This window comes from Salvia hispanica, chromosome 1, assembly GCF_023119035.1.
Source record: "Salvia hispanica cultivar TCC Black 2014 chromosome 1, UniMelb_Shisp_WGS_1.0, whole genome shotgun sequence".
Lineage (NCBI taxonomy): Eukaryota > Viridiplantae > Streptophyta > Magnoliopsida > Lamiales > Lamiaceae > Salvia > Salvia hispanica.
Window position 1 is genome coordinate 19,943,685 of NC_062965.1, and position 17,962 is coordinate 19,961,646.

The following is a 17,962-nucleotide window of genomic DNA, read 5'->3' on the forward strand; positions in this document are numbered from 1 at the left end:
TTATTGTCCAATTTTTATCGACTAGTGACTTTAGATTTAAGACTTGATACACTAAAATAATGAATATAGTATAAGTTTTGGAGATTCATAAGTTACAGAGGTTATATGTGTGTAAATTTGATTGTTTGCGCAGTTAATTTTCAGTGACATTATAAATATACACATGACACACGATTTTTCAAGAAACGACGATTCAAACTATGTATTATATAGAAAAAGAAAAAAAAAACAGCATGCTTAAAGCCGCTGAGCATACTAATGTAAGGTAATCCACATATTATGATTCACATTATACAATGGAATCAAAATAGTACTTAAAAATAATTACTTGCATTTTCACTTGAAAAAAACCTAGTAAAGCTTTAAAAAATGAGAGGAGAAAAAAATGTTGACTCTTCATCATATACCTCAATGCCCTATACATAAGTGTGTGGATATCTTTAGGTTGAAGAAATCTTGATCTTCCAATGGTGAAAACATAAGTGTTTGATCAAAATGATTCACCTACTTGATCTCCCAAAAAAGCCATTTATGAATAAGATAAGATGCAATGGTGCTTAGCTTCTCCATGTTGTTGCTTCATTTCAATGGCCCTCATCGATGCTCCCCCCGCGGGTAGGGCGTTGTAGCTCGTTGATGTGGGGGACGTCGTCGTCTCCACCGTCCCAGTTCTCATCATCGCTACTCGAGCTAAACTGGTCGAGGTCGAGGTTGAGGTCGTACTTGGGGTATTGTTGAATGGGAAGAGGGAGAGGCAACTCGTCATCATCTGATGACGAGTAGCTTCTTCTTGATTCGACCTTCCCCGGTTTCTTGTTATTGCTTTTTGTTTCCGAGCGGCTCTTTATCTTCTCTACTTTCGGCTTTGCTTCCTCTGCCTCTGAGCCAGAGTAATCCTCGTCTGAGCTATAATCAGATTGCTCGTGTTTTATAGGTTCGGGTTGTTTTTGTTCTTCCTCCTCCTCGTCGGATTCCTCCTCACTTTCTGAGGAACTATCCTCATGTTTATGGCCCTCTCCACCGGCTTTTGATGGGGCAGGAGCAGGTTCATCTTCGGGGAGAGGTGCCTGAGGAGGTGCCATAGCGAGGAAGCTGATCGCGGCCGATATGTCGCTGATCAAAGGCCTCGCTATCGGCTCCTCCTGGAGGCACATGGCCGCCATTCCGATGGCTTGGTTCAACCCCGTCACCGGGAACCCTTTCCTGAGGAGAGGATCGGCCATGTCCGGGTACTTGGATGGATCCTTGAAGAGTGGGTGTGCCTGTTCAATATACGCACGGTTAGGTCCAATACAAGTAAAGTTTCTTGTTACCGTCTCGTATTTCACTCTATTAATATAAAACTATCAAACACGGCCTGGGCCAACTTCTGGCCAGGCTAGGTCGTGTTTCAAAAATTGGGCTAAGTCCAGTCCAAAAATTACACAAAAGCCCCTCTCATTAGGGTTGTCAAATCAAAATGGAATTCTGGCTCGGCCGAATACTATATTTGGCCGAGCGTCCAATAATTTGACAGATAAGGTTTTGTATAACAAAATTGAAATAGTACAACTATACTTACCCAACTAACCAAGCTCTGCTCTTCCTGTGGCAGCGAGGTATCCAAGGCCTTACGCCCCGTGATGAGCTCGAGCATCACGACTCCAAAACTATACACATCCGACTTAATCGTAAGCTCCCCATTCTTCTCAAATTCAGGGGCGCAATATCCATTGAAACCCGTCATCACGGACATATGCATCTTGTTGTCACCTGCAACGATCTTGGCAAGCCCGTAATCCGAGAGCTTAGGGCTCATCGTGTCGGTGAGGAGCACGTTCGAGGATCTCAAGTCGCGGTATATGACCACGGGGTCCGCCTTCTCGTGCAGGTACTCGAGCCCTGCTGCAATACCGTATGCAATCTTCATCCTCTCAGACCAATTCAACGGTTTCTGCCCATCATGACGGTCTGCACGAGCATAACAATGAAAAAAGCACTCGTTTCAGTCTATCCTATCACTCAAAGTAAACGCCTCGTAAACAATTTTTTTACCAAATAAAAAGCTCTTCAAAGAACCGGACGGCATGTACTCGTACACCATATGCCTCTGCTCGCCTTCGCCACAGTATCCGACCATCTTCACTAGATTCGGGTGGCGAAGGAGACTCAGATTCGAGATATCGAACACGAAGTCCTTGCCTCCGGTGTTCCTCTCAAGTTGCCTTACAGCAACGACCTATTAAGACAGGAAAGTCAAACATATCCTCGTATAAACTGGGGAACCATTATTGATCCTCTTTAAAAATACTGGACTTTACCTCGCCGGATTGGATCGTCCCCTTGAATACTTTCCCGAACCCTCCTTCGCCCAACAGGCATTCCTGGCGGAAGTTCTTGGTGGCGGTGGCGATTTCGCGGAAGGTGAAAGATTTAACGGTGCTGTTATCTTCTTCGAGTTCCACATCATTTCTGCTATCTTCGAATGGATCTTTAAAATCTTGGCTATTAGTCACTGCAAAAAAAAAATTAACAAAGAAACATAGAATGATTTGCTCAACCAAAATGCCTCATTTTCTCCCCCATAAACAAATTGCTTTTTGAGAACAACTTAATTTCTCATCGAAAGCCGTGACTTTATACGTTCCATGCAAAGCTTTCCCGACGAACTAAATTTCTTTTTTTTCTAAGGAATAATATTTGTTTAAACCACTAAATTTGATCAAGTTCTAGTCAGTCTTATAACGTTTGAAATCACAAATAATGTTTTAGTAGTAATTTTTTTTTAAATTGTTTCACTCATATACAAAACAATTTGATAATGTTAAAAACTTAAATTTACAATTTGTTTTTTTATCAGAATTTGACCAAACTTCTAAATTTTGCATGGCATGTAGTGACTTTACACGTCCCATGTCGGGTCCCGTAAAGTAACACAATAAAGGAAAAGGAAAGGATACCGGGAGGGTTGGCTCGCGGGGAGAAATTCTTAGGCTGAGCAACGGGAATATTCTTGGTATCCTCCTCATCGTCGTCGTCCTTGTTTTGAAAACATGGGAAGCAGCTCATGTCGTCTCACTCACAAGCTGACTCTCAAAACAAAACTCTGCTCCTTTTTTTCAAGAATCAAAGGAGCACCAAAAATGAAACGAATTTTCTCCCTCCAAAACACACTCGAGTCTTCCTCCTCCGGCCCACAAAAATTCTTGCTAACTCAATCAAAAGATTGGATTTCTAAAGAGAGAGAGAGAGAAGGCGTGGGGTTATGGGTCCTCCACACCAGAGAAGAATGAAGGACCCCGAAGGAAGGCTGTCGTGGGAAGAAAAGGTGGAAAGGTGGAGGAAAGAAAATCATTTGGAGAAGAAGAGGAATTTGCTGGTTTATTGGGAAGCTGCTTTTTTGGTTGGGTGGGAAACTTTTCCTTGCAATTTGCTCATTCAACACCAGAGATGTTTTAGGACATTTCTGTGGCTTTCTCTCTTCCAATTTCTCTCTCTCTACTTTCCTATTTTTCACACTCTCTCTAATGCTAATGCAAATCACAAAATTTCTAGTACTATTCCATATTGAAGAAAGAAAAATGAGGAGTACATTTGGATTATAAAATTTCTTATTCCTCAAGCCTATTTTTCTCTACATATAGCCATTGTTATTTCCTTTATCTTATGCAAATAAAAATAAAATGGGATATTGGCGTTTAATATCATGGAACTTTAAAAAAGTTGGATTTTTCCCACGAACTTTGAAATTGGCAAATAATATCATGAACTTTACTCCGAGTTTGTTACTTTCCACCAATCAAATAAATTCCCACAAATAATTTTTTTTCGTAATTTCTCGACAATAATTTTGAGAGCTTCAAGTTTTTCAATTTTTGAAGATAGTTTTTCTTGAAGCACACCCTCCAAAATTGTTCTTCAATCTATTAAAATAACATGAATTTTTTTCATTCGTGGAAAAAAACAAACCCTGAATAAAGTTGTGATATTATTTGCCAATTTTAAAATTCATGGGAAAAACACAACTTTTTGAAAGTTCTATGATATTAGATGCCAATATCCCAAATAAAATTGAAGTAAGTTAAGAAATTGAAGTTAAAAAAGCAATAGATGAGGGAAGAACATAAGTAATTAGCTAGATTATACTACCTAGTCCCTGAATGTTTGTCCCATTTTTTTTATTTTCGTCCGTCCCTTAAAGTTTGTCTCATTTCACTTTTTACCATTTTTAGTAGTGGATCTCATATTCCACTAACTCATTACTACTCACATTTTATTATAAAACTACTCCCTTCATCTGCCATTAGGAGTCCCATTCATGGGGGCACGAGTTTCAATAAATGTTAAGAAAAGTAGGTGGAAAAAAGTTAGTGGAATAGATGTCCCACTTGTATATATTAGTTTTAAATGAAATGTGAGTGAAATGAGTTAGTAGAAGGTGTGACTCTATTACCATTTATGGTAAAGTGAACCGAGACTCTTATTTGCGGACGGACTAAAATGGAAAAACGGGACTCCTATCGGACGGAGGGAGTAATATATAAAAGAAGGACCCACAATCCACTAACTTTTTTAATTTACTTTCCATTACATTTCTTAAAATTCGTGTCGGATTAAAGTGGGATAATATTTGGGGGACGGTGCTAGTATTTGAAAAGATGGATAAAAGATTTCAAATGAGGATTTGTAAACTATGAGACTATCTAATACAAGACTCTTAATTAGCATCACCCCAAACATTTGAAAGTATAAACAACATATTTTAAGTGGAACAAGTGTTTCTCCAAGCTCTCTCCATTTCATTGCAGACCAAGTCTATGGTGGGACGACCTCGGCTCGAACTAGCAGTGCACAACACTGCAATTTCCAAAATGGATTGCAAGTCTACACTGTTTACATCTCCCATTCGAGGATCTTGGAACTCCGATAACGGCCTTAATCCCGCGTTCACATCCTTCGCCTGCAACAATTTCAATACATGTCGCCAGTCAGTGACGGGCGCAGAAAAATCACGTTAAGGTGTTAAAAAAAATTCCCAATTTTTTAAAAATGGCACCCTTATGTCCTAAAATGGTTGAAATTAAAAGTTCCCGTCTCCGTCACTGCACGTACCTTTCTTGTGAGCTGGTCCCTGGCGGCGAGGTCAAGGTCGAACACTCTCTGTCCGGACAAGAGCTGCAGTATGACGATGCCGAAGCTGTAGATATCGCTCGAGCAAGTGAGTTTGGCACTGACTATGTATTCGGGGTCCATGTAGCCTATGGTTCCTCGAACATCGGTGAAAACCCTGCTCTCTTCCATCCCCAACATTTTGGCTAGTCCGAAATCCGAAAGCTTCGCTACGAGATCATGACATAAAAGAATGTTTGTCAACTGCAAGAGGAAACACATGATACTGAATTAGGACTAGAAAAGTGATAAATGTGACATAACCAAAAGATGTACTTTTGTACACTAAAATGACAATTAAAAAAAAAGTCAAATTACCTATAAAATCATGAATTTTTAACAGAGTTTGATTTTTCCCGTTAACTTTAAATATAGTATGAAAAGTCATGAATTTTACCAAACTGTGTAAATTTCCCGTCCAACCCGACCCGATAGATTTCCGACACAATTACTTATCCTACGTGGCGCGCCAAAGGCGTGACTTGACAAAACTCCATTGGTTCTGATTATTTCTCTTCTATTTTTGCAATCTCTGACCTTGGACTATCACAGACATACAAGTAGGACAAATGAAAACATACAAATCGAATTCAACATATAAATCAATGTAAACATACAAATCGAATTTAGCATAAAAGTAGCATTAATTCCACAATTTGAATTGAACCCCAAATTTGTCATTTGCCAAGTCACGCTTCTGGCGCGTCACATAAGATAAGTTTGTGTTAGAAATATATCGGGTCGGGTCGGATGAGAAATTTACACAGTTTGATAACATTATTGACTTTTCATGCAACATTTAAAATTCACGAGGAAAATCAAACTACGTTGAAAGTACTACGCAATTATCACTTTTTTAACCTAACTCACTAGAATTTAACCAAATTTCGCAATTTAAATACCTTGATATCTCTATGAACAATGCATCCACTCATGTGATAATGCAAATATTTGAGAGCAGCTGCACAATCCCTCAAAATCCTCACCCTCAATTCCCAAGTCAAGACACATTCTTCACCTGTAAAAGATTCCTCATTAAATAGGACACACACACTATCAAGACAAACAAAAGATTCTACTATCTCCGTTCCTGAAAATTTGTCCCACTTTTCTATTTTCGTCCATCCCCTAAAATTTGTCCCATCCTCATTTTCCACAAACTCATTCCTACTCACATTTTATTATAAAACTAATATATAAAAGTTTGACCCACCTTCCACTAACTATTTCCAACTCACTTTTAATTACATTTCTTAAAACTCGTACCGAGTCAAATCGGGAAAAATTTTGGGGGACGAAGGTAGTACTAAGATTCAAGAAAACCATACTCAAGAGATGCTCAGCAAGATTCCCATTGGGGCAGTATTCATACACCAAATACTGCTGTTCCCCATCGACGCAGCAGCCAAACAGACACACGAGATTCAGGTGCCGAACCCTCGACAGGCCGTCGATCTCTCTGGCGAAGGTGTCGGAAGCGCTGCTCCGGAACAGCTGCTTGATGGCGACGAGCTGGCCGCTGGGCAGCTGGCCGGCGAAGACCTCGCCGGCGCTGCCGCGGCCGAGGTACTTCTTCTCGGGGGTCATGGCGTTTTCGATCTCCTCTATGGAGAATCGGTAGAGGCCTGAGCATTTTGTGATGAGTTCTTTGCTCAGGCCTATATTCTTGTTGTTGTTTTTCCTCTTCTTCTTCTTCGATTTCTGCCTCACACGGTGGAACACCGCGATGACGCCGAGAGCCACCAGAATCGCTGCCACAAGGGCTGCAGCTACGCCGTCTGGTCAAGTTAATGAATGGTGAGATTTCATAACATACGAAGGCCTTTCAGTTTTTGGGATTAAAATCGAATGTCCTTCGAGATATGAGATCGAGGCACGTGAAACTTTTGATTCAGGGAATTTTTGTATTTTTCTCTTATTTTCTCTCTTTTTCTAAAATTCTTTTTCCTCACAAAATACAAGATTGTACCAAACTACTGAACGAGAGATTTTCCTTTGGCGTGCAAACTTTTCATTTTAGAAAATCTTTATATTTTTCGCTTTTTTTTTTTTTTTTTTTTTTTTTTTTTTTAAAAAAAATTCTATTCCCTCGAGAAATACAAGAATTGACCAAATTACCAAATGAAAATTTTCAATTTTTTTATAATTTTCTTCCCTCACAAAATACAAGAATTGGCCAAGCTATCCAATATGGGATTTCAGTAAAATTCTCCTAAAATGAAAAAGTTTGTGTGTTTCAATCTCATATATTGGTGGATGAATTTAATCCCAAAAATTGAAAGGCGTGGAAATTTAATCCCAAAATATGAAAGATCTGTTATATTTATAACTAGATTAAGAATATATATAAAATCAAAGAGTAGATCATTATATCTAAAATTGATCTAAATTGCTTAGAATGAGAGTTTTTAGCTTACAATTGAGCTTGATAAATTTCTCTGGATCTGCAAAAGATAAAAAAGGAAATTAGATAGAGATTTTTTGGTTTATTCCAATGTAAAATTTCATAAAATCAATATTTTCACATTAATATAACGTACTCCCTCCGTCCCCTATTACTTGACACGGTTTGACCCGGCACGGTTTTTAAGAAATGTAATGGAAAGTGTGTTGAAAAAGTTGGTGGGATGTGGGTCCTACTTTTAAAGTATTAGTTTTATAATAAATGTGAGTAAAAATGAGTTAGTGGAATATGGGGTCAACTATCAAAAATGGAAAAAGTGAAGTGTGTCAAGTAATGGGGGACGGACCAAAATGGCAAACTGTGTCAAGTAATGGGGGACGGAGGGAGTACTAATTAAATAAAATACGAGATTGAAACATATACCTGCCCCACTCAAACCTGGCAAGCACCTCTCGAGATCACCGCTCTCAATCCCTACCGTCCGATTATTCGTCCCCACCATGATTGCCACGATGACAGCCACGCGGCACACGGACTCTTCCACGTCATTCCTTTCCGCTGCCAAATCATCCAACAATTTCCCAACTTCATTCTCAATGGCTGAGTTACAACTCCCACACGCCTCGTCAAACGAGGTGGGCCCGAAAAGGGAGCACCGGTCCACGACGCTCTTGTCGACACGTGTCAAGTGTAGACTCGAGCATTTGCTGCTCCCGTAGTAGAAGTCGGAGAACCCACACGTGTTGATGGACACGGCCGGCTGCAGCGGGACAGGCCCGCTGCAGTCGCTCCACTGAGATTGTGGGACGAAAATGGCGCCGGACGGATCCCTCGCTGCGCGAAGGGCTAGTCCGTGCGCGAAAAAGGCTAGCGCGTGTTGACAACAACTCGACTTAGGGTAGCCCTTCCAATCGCCGAGCCTCTCGTGGATGTCCATGCATCCACCGATAGGTTTGTAGGGGAATGCAGTGAAGTCTAACCTGCAAGCTGGAAGAAACCTAAAAATCCATCACTGATCCAATTTAAGTACCTTAAAAAAAACTAAAGAAAATAAAAATATAATAATACGGCGAAGACAAAAATTTATTGTCTTTGCCATAAAATAGATATTTTTTTTTACAATTTAAAGAATTGTGACACATAATTAACAAATTAACATCACTTTGATCTTAAGATAGTAACAAAATATTTGAAAAATAAAAATTTTAAAAATGAAAATTTATGATGAATAAAAACCTGGATCTCCTGGTGATGGGAAAGAATGAACTGCAGCATGAAAGAGTGAGATTAGAGTAAAACAAAGGAAATTGAATTTAATGAATCTTTCTTCCATCTTACTAATCATATCACAATTAATTTTATTTATTAATGGAAAGCATTTTCTTTTTTTATAAATTCATGTAATGAACTTATATACCTGTACATAGAGAGATTAGTATAAATTTACTGCTTAGTAATTTGCTCCTGAAGAAATGAACCTAGGAATCATCAAAACATTTTGACACTCAAAAATCCACCCCTTTACTGAAATGTGGGCTCTATACGTGTTTCGAATTAATCAAGAAACCACACATTATTGTAAACTCAGCATTTTGAAATAGGGATCAAATTAAATTATACACTGGATTTGGTTCAAAATTTGAGCTATGTGCATGATGATGATTCATAGACAATAGTAATGGATAGGGATCAATTTTATGGCGGCGGAAAATGCAGCGCAAACTGTTTGATCAAATGAATCACTAAAGCTATTTTTCTTATTTAAAAGTTATAGTGAATTGAACATTGACTCATTATTAAAATATTTAGCTACAGATAAATAGATAATGGTCAGTTTGCTTATCTTTAAGCTCGATCTATTTTTTTCATACCTTTATAAAAAGGAATAAAAACAAATCGAACTTTGATTTGTTACTAGTTATATTAATAACGTCAATATAAATTTTAAGTAGAAGTATTATAATTAAATCAAACAAATAAACAAGACTAATATCGGCATGATTAAACAAAAATAATGATTACATAAGACATGTACTCCTCAACCAAAAGTATATGTATATGGGCTTTTTTGAGCAAAAATGCATGGAATAATGAATTTCAACCAAAACTGAAAAATAACCCAGGCCAAGCCCAAGCCCAAGCCCAAGCCCAATTCTCTTGTTAATGCACATGCCCAAAATACTCTTCCAACCCAAGTACAAATTCCCAATAATTCAAGTATACCCTCCAAATATTGTTGCAATTACAGTCTTCAATTGAATGGTCATTAACATATACTACTTCATTTACACTTTTCATTACAAAATATGATCAATAATGGTTCCCTATTTATCCCTAAATTGACCCGAACGCCCGAAATTGACCAACCTCTACATAGTGTATGAGACGAAAGCGAACCTATCTAGCCTCTCGAGAAGACCGGTCGCCTTCCTCTTTGCCCTCGACGTCCCGGTCTTCGCTACACGAGAGAGAGCCTCACGTTCGGTTATCATAACTAGCTTCCTAGGATCACTATAACACATACTATACACAATGGCCACACAATTTTCCTTACAACGTTCACCAACATCTTCTCCTAATATACTAAGTAGACACGACACCATATTGCGCTGTTCCATCTCCTCCACAGCCTTCCGGTGGCCGGAGAAACGTGCGAGGATCTCGAGCATTTCATCGAGGAAGACACGAGCAACAATCTTGTCAATGACGACCGTGACCGCTCCATGGGAGAGAGCTCTCTCCCTATTTTCAACCAATGTGCACAAATTGAGGATAGCAAAAGCAGCATCTCTTGAAACCAATGGATGCCCTTCTTCCAAGAGCTTGATCAGCGGCTTGATCGCGTCCGATTCTCCAATCACGGCCTTGTTTGCATCAAGGGCCGATAGGGTGGAAAGGGCAGCAGCGGCGTGGCCTCTCGTGTCGCTATTCTTACTCCTCAATGCGTCCGAGAGGAATGAAATTATGGCCGATGTGGTCGTGGTCGTGCCCCCTTCCAAGATCTTCGTCTGGCACGAGTGATCAACGGAAATGTTCAAGATCGTTTCAACCATATCCTCGTACAATACGGGATCGGAGTAGCACCTCTCGATCAAGAATGGAGAGAGGAGTCGGGGTATGGCGCCGCTGATCTCACCAATGAGGGCGCGGGCAGAGGAGGAACAGGCTGTGAGGAGACGGAGCTCTCCCACAGAGGAAGTCTGATCCGGGAGAGTCTCGAGCAGCTTTACCAGATGTTCCCTAGTCAGGTTTGGTCCGGGATCATCAGCACGAGTAGGGCGCGCGTCGCCTTTTCCAGTGGCGTTGCGCCAGCTGGTGATCATGTTCTTGATTGAGTGATTTGGGATTAGGGCAGTGTGAGGCAGTAGTTGATGAGTCGTTGGGCATTTTGTGTTGCCCTCATTTAGCCATTTTCGAATTGATAACTCCTCAAATGTCTGCAAGAAATCAAGATTCAAGTAATTTGAGATCAATTAATTGTTGAGAAAGAGAGAGATTGATGCAATTCAGTTTGAAACAAGTTCAATCAAAATCATTCAAAAGAAGCAAAACCAGAGTATTTCACTGTAACTGCAAATTTTGAACAAGATGGAAGACAACAATCTCTCTATCCCTCTCAATATAAATGTAGTATATAGTTTCCTATTCAGCTATTACAAACAAATTCAACCAAAAATCAAATCCCAAAACATAATTCTTATAGAAACACACACACACCTCTATACATCAATTGCAAACAATTTTCAACAAAATCAAATCCTTCAAACACACAGCCAGACACAATCTCTAGCTCTCTCTCTCTCTACTGCAATTGCAAATAGATTCAAGCAAAATCAAATCATGATATTAATTGAAAACACACACACACACAAACAATCTCTTCTCTCTATTTAGTCCCTATACTTCAATTTTGCAAACAAATTCCCACAAAATCAAGCCCTAAAATGCAAGATACATATATTCTCACTATTTCTACACAGCAATTGCAAACAAGTTTCATCAAAATCAATTCCTAAAACACACATAAACACACACTCTCCCTCTCTATTAGTACCCTACACTTCAATTATACAAACAATTTCCCTCAAAATCAAATCCTACAATGCAAGACACAGATAACCATTGAAACACAGACTCTCTCTCTCTCAATAGAAGGGGGAACAATAGTCTAACCTGACCAGAGGCAGCAACAACAGGCTCCTTCATCAAAACCCCAGAAATTGGGCACCGGAATTCCCGAGGCGGCTCTTGCAATTCCAGATTCTTCAGCTTCACAACCCCCTCACCAAAATCACTCCGTCTCAGCTCCAACTCCTTTAGGGCACGCAATGTCTCAATTGCATGATCAGTAACCCCCAAATCGCCATCCTCCTCATCATCCACCATCAACGCTTCCGTCACTCTCCGCAGCTCCTTCTTCAGCTCCAAAACCCTCTCCGTTCCTCCAATTTCCTCCATTTCTTGAAAAAAACCAAAAAATTCAAAGATTTACACGAAATCAGAGAGGATTTGATGGAGTGGCGCTACTCGCATTTGGGAGAAAAGCATTTCGGTGGTTACATTTGGCATGACTCTAACCGTTTTTTATTTTATTTTATTTAAATTTTAAAAAATGAAAAATCACACTAGTATAATTTAAAAATAATTTATGATCGATTATTTAAATTATTAACGGCTGATTTTCGATTGTATTTTCTATGCCATTAAAGAAAAGGAAATATTTTATTATTAGTCCATTAATTCGTTTTTTTTTTCTTTCGTGTAGTATAGTTTTGGAAATGTTTAATATATAAAGAAATGCATTGCTATATATAAGAAAAGTTTACCTTTTCCCTTATAAAAGGGGAACTTTATTGCTATGACTTTTTGTTATAGCAAGTGAAAAACCATTTGAATTTTAATCACAAATTAATACACGTATCAAAAAGGTGCTATTTCGTGGCAAAAATAAGTACTCTTATTTATTTTCTCAATTGGTTTAATGAAAATGACTAAACAATAATTCCAATGCCGACACCTTCAAAGCCCCTTTCCCTTTCATTTTCAAAAATTAGTGGTCAATTAAAATATTGAGTTTATGTCATTTTTTAAAAACTAAAGCGAAGAAGGAAATGGGATTTTGATTGGACAAAGCTTAAAGAGATTCCATTTGATTAACTTGTAGATAAGGCCAATTTTATATTTACATATTTTGGATGATTGAAATTCAAATTTAGATTGATTAGTGCTGACAAAATTGCTTTGGTCATTTGTGGCCACCTTTTATAATGAAATTTTGGTGATCAATTTTGTCTTTTTTTTTATGTATCCAAACTAATTGTGGTGCCATAATTTGAACTAGGGGATTGAAGTTATATCATAGTTGAGTATTATAAGTTTGGATTTTATATTGTCTTTTCAAATAAAGATATTCGTATGCATCAAGAGTATTACTGTAAAAGAAGTTTGGATCTACTATTAATCATTTTTATTTTAATAATTTTTTATTCATCGGGCTTGTAAGAGAGATCAATTAGCCCAAAATATATCAGCCCGGCCCAATTTATATCAAAAGATTTACTACAATATGTTGAAAGTGAAATTTTATTCTCTTCACGTGGGAAAAAATTAGGGAATATGTGACAAATATGATTGCCCATCCTCAATTTTGGAGATTTTGGTAAAGTTAAATTTATTGAATCTTGAATTTCACGTGACAATTTTTTATAGTCGCAAATTGTGATGGATGATTTTTACAATATGAATGTACCTAATTCTGCCACCGTGACAAATTAAAACCAATTTTATGAATTAAAAAATAAAACCACAAAATTCATAAGGCTCTTTTAACAAAATAAATAAATATTGGGCCTGAGATTTATTGAGGGCCCTTATATAAAGCCCAAATCGTACACTTGGTTATTTAATGGGTTAATAGCCCGCAAATAGGTAATTAAAAATACATGAACTTTTAGCTCGTAAACTAATTTTCAAAATCAAATTTTGCTCAAATTGTATCAAAGGCAGCATGCAAAATTTTCTAAAAGATGTCGTCCGAGATAACATGTTGAAATGTCTAAATAGATCAAAACAACATCATTTCGCCGCAAAATACTTAATACATGCTCCTCCGTCCCTAATTAATTGTCCATTTTTGCCATTTTCGTCCGTACTCCATTAGTTGTCCACTTTCATTTTTACTATAAATAATAAGTAGACCCCACATTCCACTAACTTATTTCACTCACATACTCTTCGACATTGGCATACGCCTACCATCTTCTTCAACACTCCTCTGCCAAAAACAACCAAACACATCATCAAATACCACATTTCTCTACATAAAACAAACAACACAATCTACAGACTCACATGCTCCTTGACGATTGCACTCGCCTCTGTTTTCTCATGATCATACACATAATTGCCACCATTCGCCTCCTCATCCTCCTCATCCGCATCCCCATCAACGCCCTCGCCTGTATCCTCAACATTAGTACCAATTTTTTACTAACCTCTTATTTGCTCACATATATTAATAATACCTTCATCATTCTCTCCTTGATTCGCAATTTCTTCATAGTAATCCTCTCTTCCTTTTCATCCTCGTCATCACTCATATCTTCATCATCAGTATCTTCCAACCCCTTTTCATCCTCGTGATCGCTCATATCTTCATCATCAGTATCTTCCAACCAGTGAAAGTAGGGACTGCTGTAATTCCTAGATTCACGTAAAAACCCAATTACACAACAGTTGATTTTGAACACTTATACAAACTAAACATGTGAACTCATCCCAAAAGACTAGTCTGTTAGGAGAGAGAGCTCATTTAGTCTATATACCCCACACCAGTTGTTCTCACAACCGATGTGGGAATTGAGTCTTTAACAAACACGCGGATAGGAAACTCAGTGTCTCACCTCTGTATCTTAGATATGTCGACGTCTCCATGCCTGAAAATTGATACATCATATATAAATATTTTGAAGTTATAGCAACATAAAACATTTAATATGATAATTATATAACATCAAATTTTAAATTAAGTCTGTTCTGAGCCAAATTAAAATTAGAAATCTCACAATTATCTTAACATTCATATTAAGAACTAACCTTTCAAATTTGATGGTTGTCGGTTTCTCGTAAAATGAAGAAGAGGCAATGACACGAAGCGTAACATAAGCACCTAGTTGTAATTGGGTGGCACAAGTCAGAGCTAAAGGATTACAATCCTCCAATTCAAACAGTATGCTGTTAGATCCATCTTGGCATAAAGAAGCAGGCCCCTGAATCTCTTTCAGCTTGTAGCAATGTTTCATGCTTAGGTACGTAAGGCTAGGGAAGCTTCCCGATCCTGGTTTCCATTGCACCAAATCACTATCTTCAATTAGAAGATACTCAAGCCCCAAAAAACTTTTCCTTTCTGTTTCCCAACATGAACCCCGAAAGGCGTAGGAACGCAATTTGAGGACATTAAGTGTCGGCATTGAGCCAGTGACATCCATGTATTCCCAGGGAAGGCCCAAGCCACTCAAATGCAACTTACTCAAATGATGTGGCAACTTCAACGACCCCGGAGTCACGGGGAAAATTTGACCATTCTTGATCACAGGATTTGTGGTACTGAATTTGAGTATGTTTAAGGAACTTATAAATGTAGAAATGCAACCAAAGCAACTTAAAAGGTCATTGGAGTCATCAAACGGCCTCAGGTCAATCTGTATCCCTAATTTCTCTATGTTAGGAATTCTTCTGGAGAGTACCATGATGGTACGAATGTTGGCATTCACACCTACAAGTGTTTTGAGCTTTTTCAAAGAAGCAACATGTGATGGAGCTACAAGACTCTTTCCCAATATCTCAAGATGCTCTAACTCTCGCATATCCCATATTTGTATTGGTACATATGATGGAGCTTCACAACGTCTAATATTCAAATGTGGATGGATAATCAAGGCTCGGAGGTTGAAAAGTTTGGATATAGTTGGAGGGATTTCTCCGTTGCAAGTTAGAGCAAGATACTTTAATTGGACTAGTGACAAAATTTCTATTGGAAAAGTGTAGAAACGTTGTGTAAGAGCATCTATTTCCCTTAGTAATCTGAAACCGACATCTATAGGAATTGGATATTGGTGGTAAGGACCATAGAAAAAGAGAGAGCGTGTAGAGGATGCACAGTTGGATCTAACTGAGTTGCGAAACTCTTCGATGCCAAATAAAATGTTATTTTCGAGACAAAGGCCACGCTGACCTTTTAGACCTTCTCCTAAGGCATCAATCAACTTATGTAAGACATGGTAAAACTTATTCTTACTAGCTTCTCCTCTGCATACATGCTGCCACGAAGAATGAAGTCGACAAGTTTTATACTCTCTAACAGAAAACTCTTGTGAAGTTTTATCCACACTCTTCAAGCTACGCAAAACAAGGCTGTACTCGATAGCTAGCTCTCTCAAACATTCCCAATCATCCGACAACCCCTCAGCAGCTAGCATAATAATGATCTTGGAAAGGGGAGTGTTATAATCTTGAGGAAAAACTCCCATAAACAAAAAAGGCATTTTGAGATTTTGAGGTAAGTAGTCGTAGCTTGGGAAAAGTACCTTTGATATTTGATTACATGCATCTGTGAAGACTGAATTCCTCTTTTCTGCTACTTCATTCCAGTAGGTTGGGTCTCTATTATGTTCGGATTTTGATATGATGTCAGCAACAGTGAGTATCAAGAGAGGGAGGCCTTCACAAAGCTTGGCAATTTTGGTGGCAGCTTTGTGAAGCTGAGGAGGGCAAACCTCATCGCCAAACACCTTCTCGCATAGTAGTTCCATACTTTCTTCTTCATTCAAAAACCGCACTTCATTGCATCCACCAAATGGAATACCATTAATCCATTTTTGATGTCGACAAGTTAGCAAGACTTGAATGCATTCTTTTTGTATGAAGGATAAGGAATAATTCAAGCAATCGAATACCTTCCTCTCCCAAACATCATCCAACACAACGAGACATTTCTGGTCACCAAATTTTTCATCTTCAACCAGTTGAGCAAGAATGCCTTGTGAAATTTGACTGATGGGCTGAGGTACTCTGCCTACGGTGACCCACACGCGACACCCATATTTGCTCTGAATTTCCGGATCTTCGTAAATTTTCATAGCAAGAGCAGTCTTTCCAACTCCCGCGGTTCCATAAATTCCGTACGCACGCATCCAGCCGGAATGCCCTAGTGATTGCAGAAGTTCGGTTTTGAGTCGTTGAAATTGGTCTGATAATCCAATCATCTTTGAGTTTGTTCCATGGAAACCAATAGATGAGGAAATAGGTTCGTCTTGAGGCATATTCTCGACTTCATAAATGTACTCCTCCTTCGTATCATTGAGCTTCTGGATCAACGGATTTGCATCATTTTGCAGACTCTCCAGATCAATGGAGACAATTTGGGGAAGAGTTTCAGACTGTGAAGGAATGTGATGAGTGAGAAGAGATTCCAATGAGTCTTCAAATCTCCAAATTGCGTCTTTGATTATTCCATCTAAAGCATTCACCTTCTTCCTGCTCCTGCTTGGACTTGTCGAGTCCAATCTTTCCAGAATTTCCTCCCAATGCTCCAACTTGTTGTACACGCCTTCAATGATTCGTAGAGAGCGACCAACAGGGCTAAAACGAGAACAACAGAGAATATTGTTAATTGTATTCCTAAGAGATTTCACGGAACCATAAGCTGTCATTTCTCTGATATGAGAAGAATGGAGAAAAACTGATAATGGTAGAAAATTGATTTAATCATGATGCGAGTTTCAATCCCTCAATAATTTATAAGTCAGATTGGATAAGAAATGTTTTGTTTTCTTTCTAAAAGTTGAAATCCTACTCCATAATTGAGACACTAAAGTGAAATTTGTGATTTCCGATAAGATAGGATAAGATTGCTCTTTTGCTAAGCCAGATTTGTTCTATTAGGAGCATCTCCAATGGCGGCAAGGGGGCTGGCTACCCGATTCCCGGGCGCTGGCCGGTCCGCTAGCCGACCATTGCAACCGGCGAGCGCCAAATCGGTGAGCCGATCAGCTAGTCCACGTCGATTCGCGGGTGTTGGCCGATGGGCTAGCAGATCCGCTGGCCGCCATTGTAGGATCCCAATCGGCTAGCGATCGACCAACGCTATTTTTTTAAAAATTTTCGAAACTCTATATATACGCGATCTGCACGTCATTTTCATTTGCATCACTTGTTTTAATGAGTTTTTCTCTCTTTTAATTTCTGTACAAGAGCAATAACACGAAATGGAGAACAACAACGACTCTCATCCAGTGCCTCCATTGACGAGCGGGTCGGAAACTCCCACGGTACCCGTGGGAGGTGGATGGGGTCCGATGGGCGGGTACTGCAATATGTACCCTTGGTCGCATATGATGCCGGGATGGCAGC

At 38.9% G+C, this 17,962-nt stretch overlaps 4 protein-coding genes across 4 annotated transcripts; all 4 read right to left on the minus strand.

Moving 5' to 3' along the window:
* Nucleotides 1-235: 235 nt before the first annotated feature.
* On the minus strand, nt 236-3,309 carry LOC125202452 (probable serine/threonine-protein kinase PBL25). The gene is made up of 5 exons (XM_048100845.1): nt 2,940-3,309; nt 2,301-2,494; nt 2,035-2,218; nt 1,562-1,950; nt 236-1,262 (listed from the first exon to the last, which is right to left on the minus strand). The coding sequence occupies exons 1-5, from the start codon at nt 3,046-3,048 to the stop codon at nt 585-587; spliced, it is 1,554 nt and encodes a 517-aa protein (XP_047956802.1). The 5' UTR covers nt 3,049-3,309; the 3' UTR covers nt 236-584.
* A 1,327-nt stretch (nt 3,310-4,636) lies between these two features.
* Nucleotides 4,637-8,489, minus strand: LOC125189379 (probable serine/threonine-protein kinase PBL28). Its single transcript, XM_048086662.1, has 6 exons — nt 7,976-8,489; nt 7,566-7,592; nt 6,477-6,926; nt 6,051-6,166; nt 5,092-5,352; nt 4,637-4,939 (listed from the first exon to the last, which is right to left on the minus strand). Exons 1-6 carry the CDS (start codon nt 8,487-8,489, stop codon nt 4,742-4,744), a joined length of 1,566 nt encoding a protein of 521 aa, XP_047942619.1. The 3' UTR covers nt 4,637-4,741.
* A 1,313-nt stretch (nt 8,490-9,802) lies between these two features.
* On the minus strand, nt 9,803-12,136 carry LOC125205343 (U-box domain-containing protein 9-like). The gene is made up of 2 exons (XM_048104215.1): nt 11,726-12,136; nt 9,803-10,989 (listed from the first exon to the last, which is right to left on the minus strand). The coding sequence occupies exons 1-2, from the start codon at nt 12,008-12,010 to the stop codon at nt 9,922-9,924; spliced, it is 1,353 nt and encodes a 450-aa protein (XP_047960172.1). The 5' UTR covers nt 12,011-12,136; the 3' UTR covers nt 9,803-9,921.
* Nucleotides 12,137-13,543: 1,407 nt separating this feature from the next.
* Nucleotides 13,544-17,332, minus strand: LOC125203435 (putative late blight resistance protein homolog R1A-10). The gene is made up of 5 exons (XM_048101777.1): nt 14,648-17,332; nt 14,455-14,487; nt 14,077-14,254; nt 13,904-14,010; nt 13,544-13,826 (listed from the first exon to the last, which is right to left on the minus strand). The coding sequence occupies exons 1-5, from the start codon at nt 17,260-17,262 to the stop codon at nt 13,772-13,774; spliced, it is 2,988 nt and encodes a 995-aa protein (XP_047957734.1). The 5' UTR covers nt 17,263-17,332; the 3' UTR covers nt 13,544-13,771.
* Between the last annotated feature and the right edge of the window lie 630 nt (nt 17,333-17,962).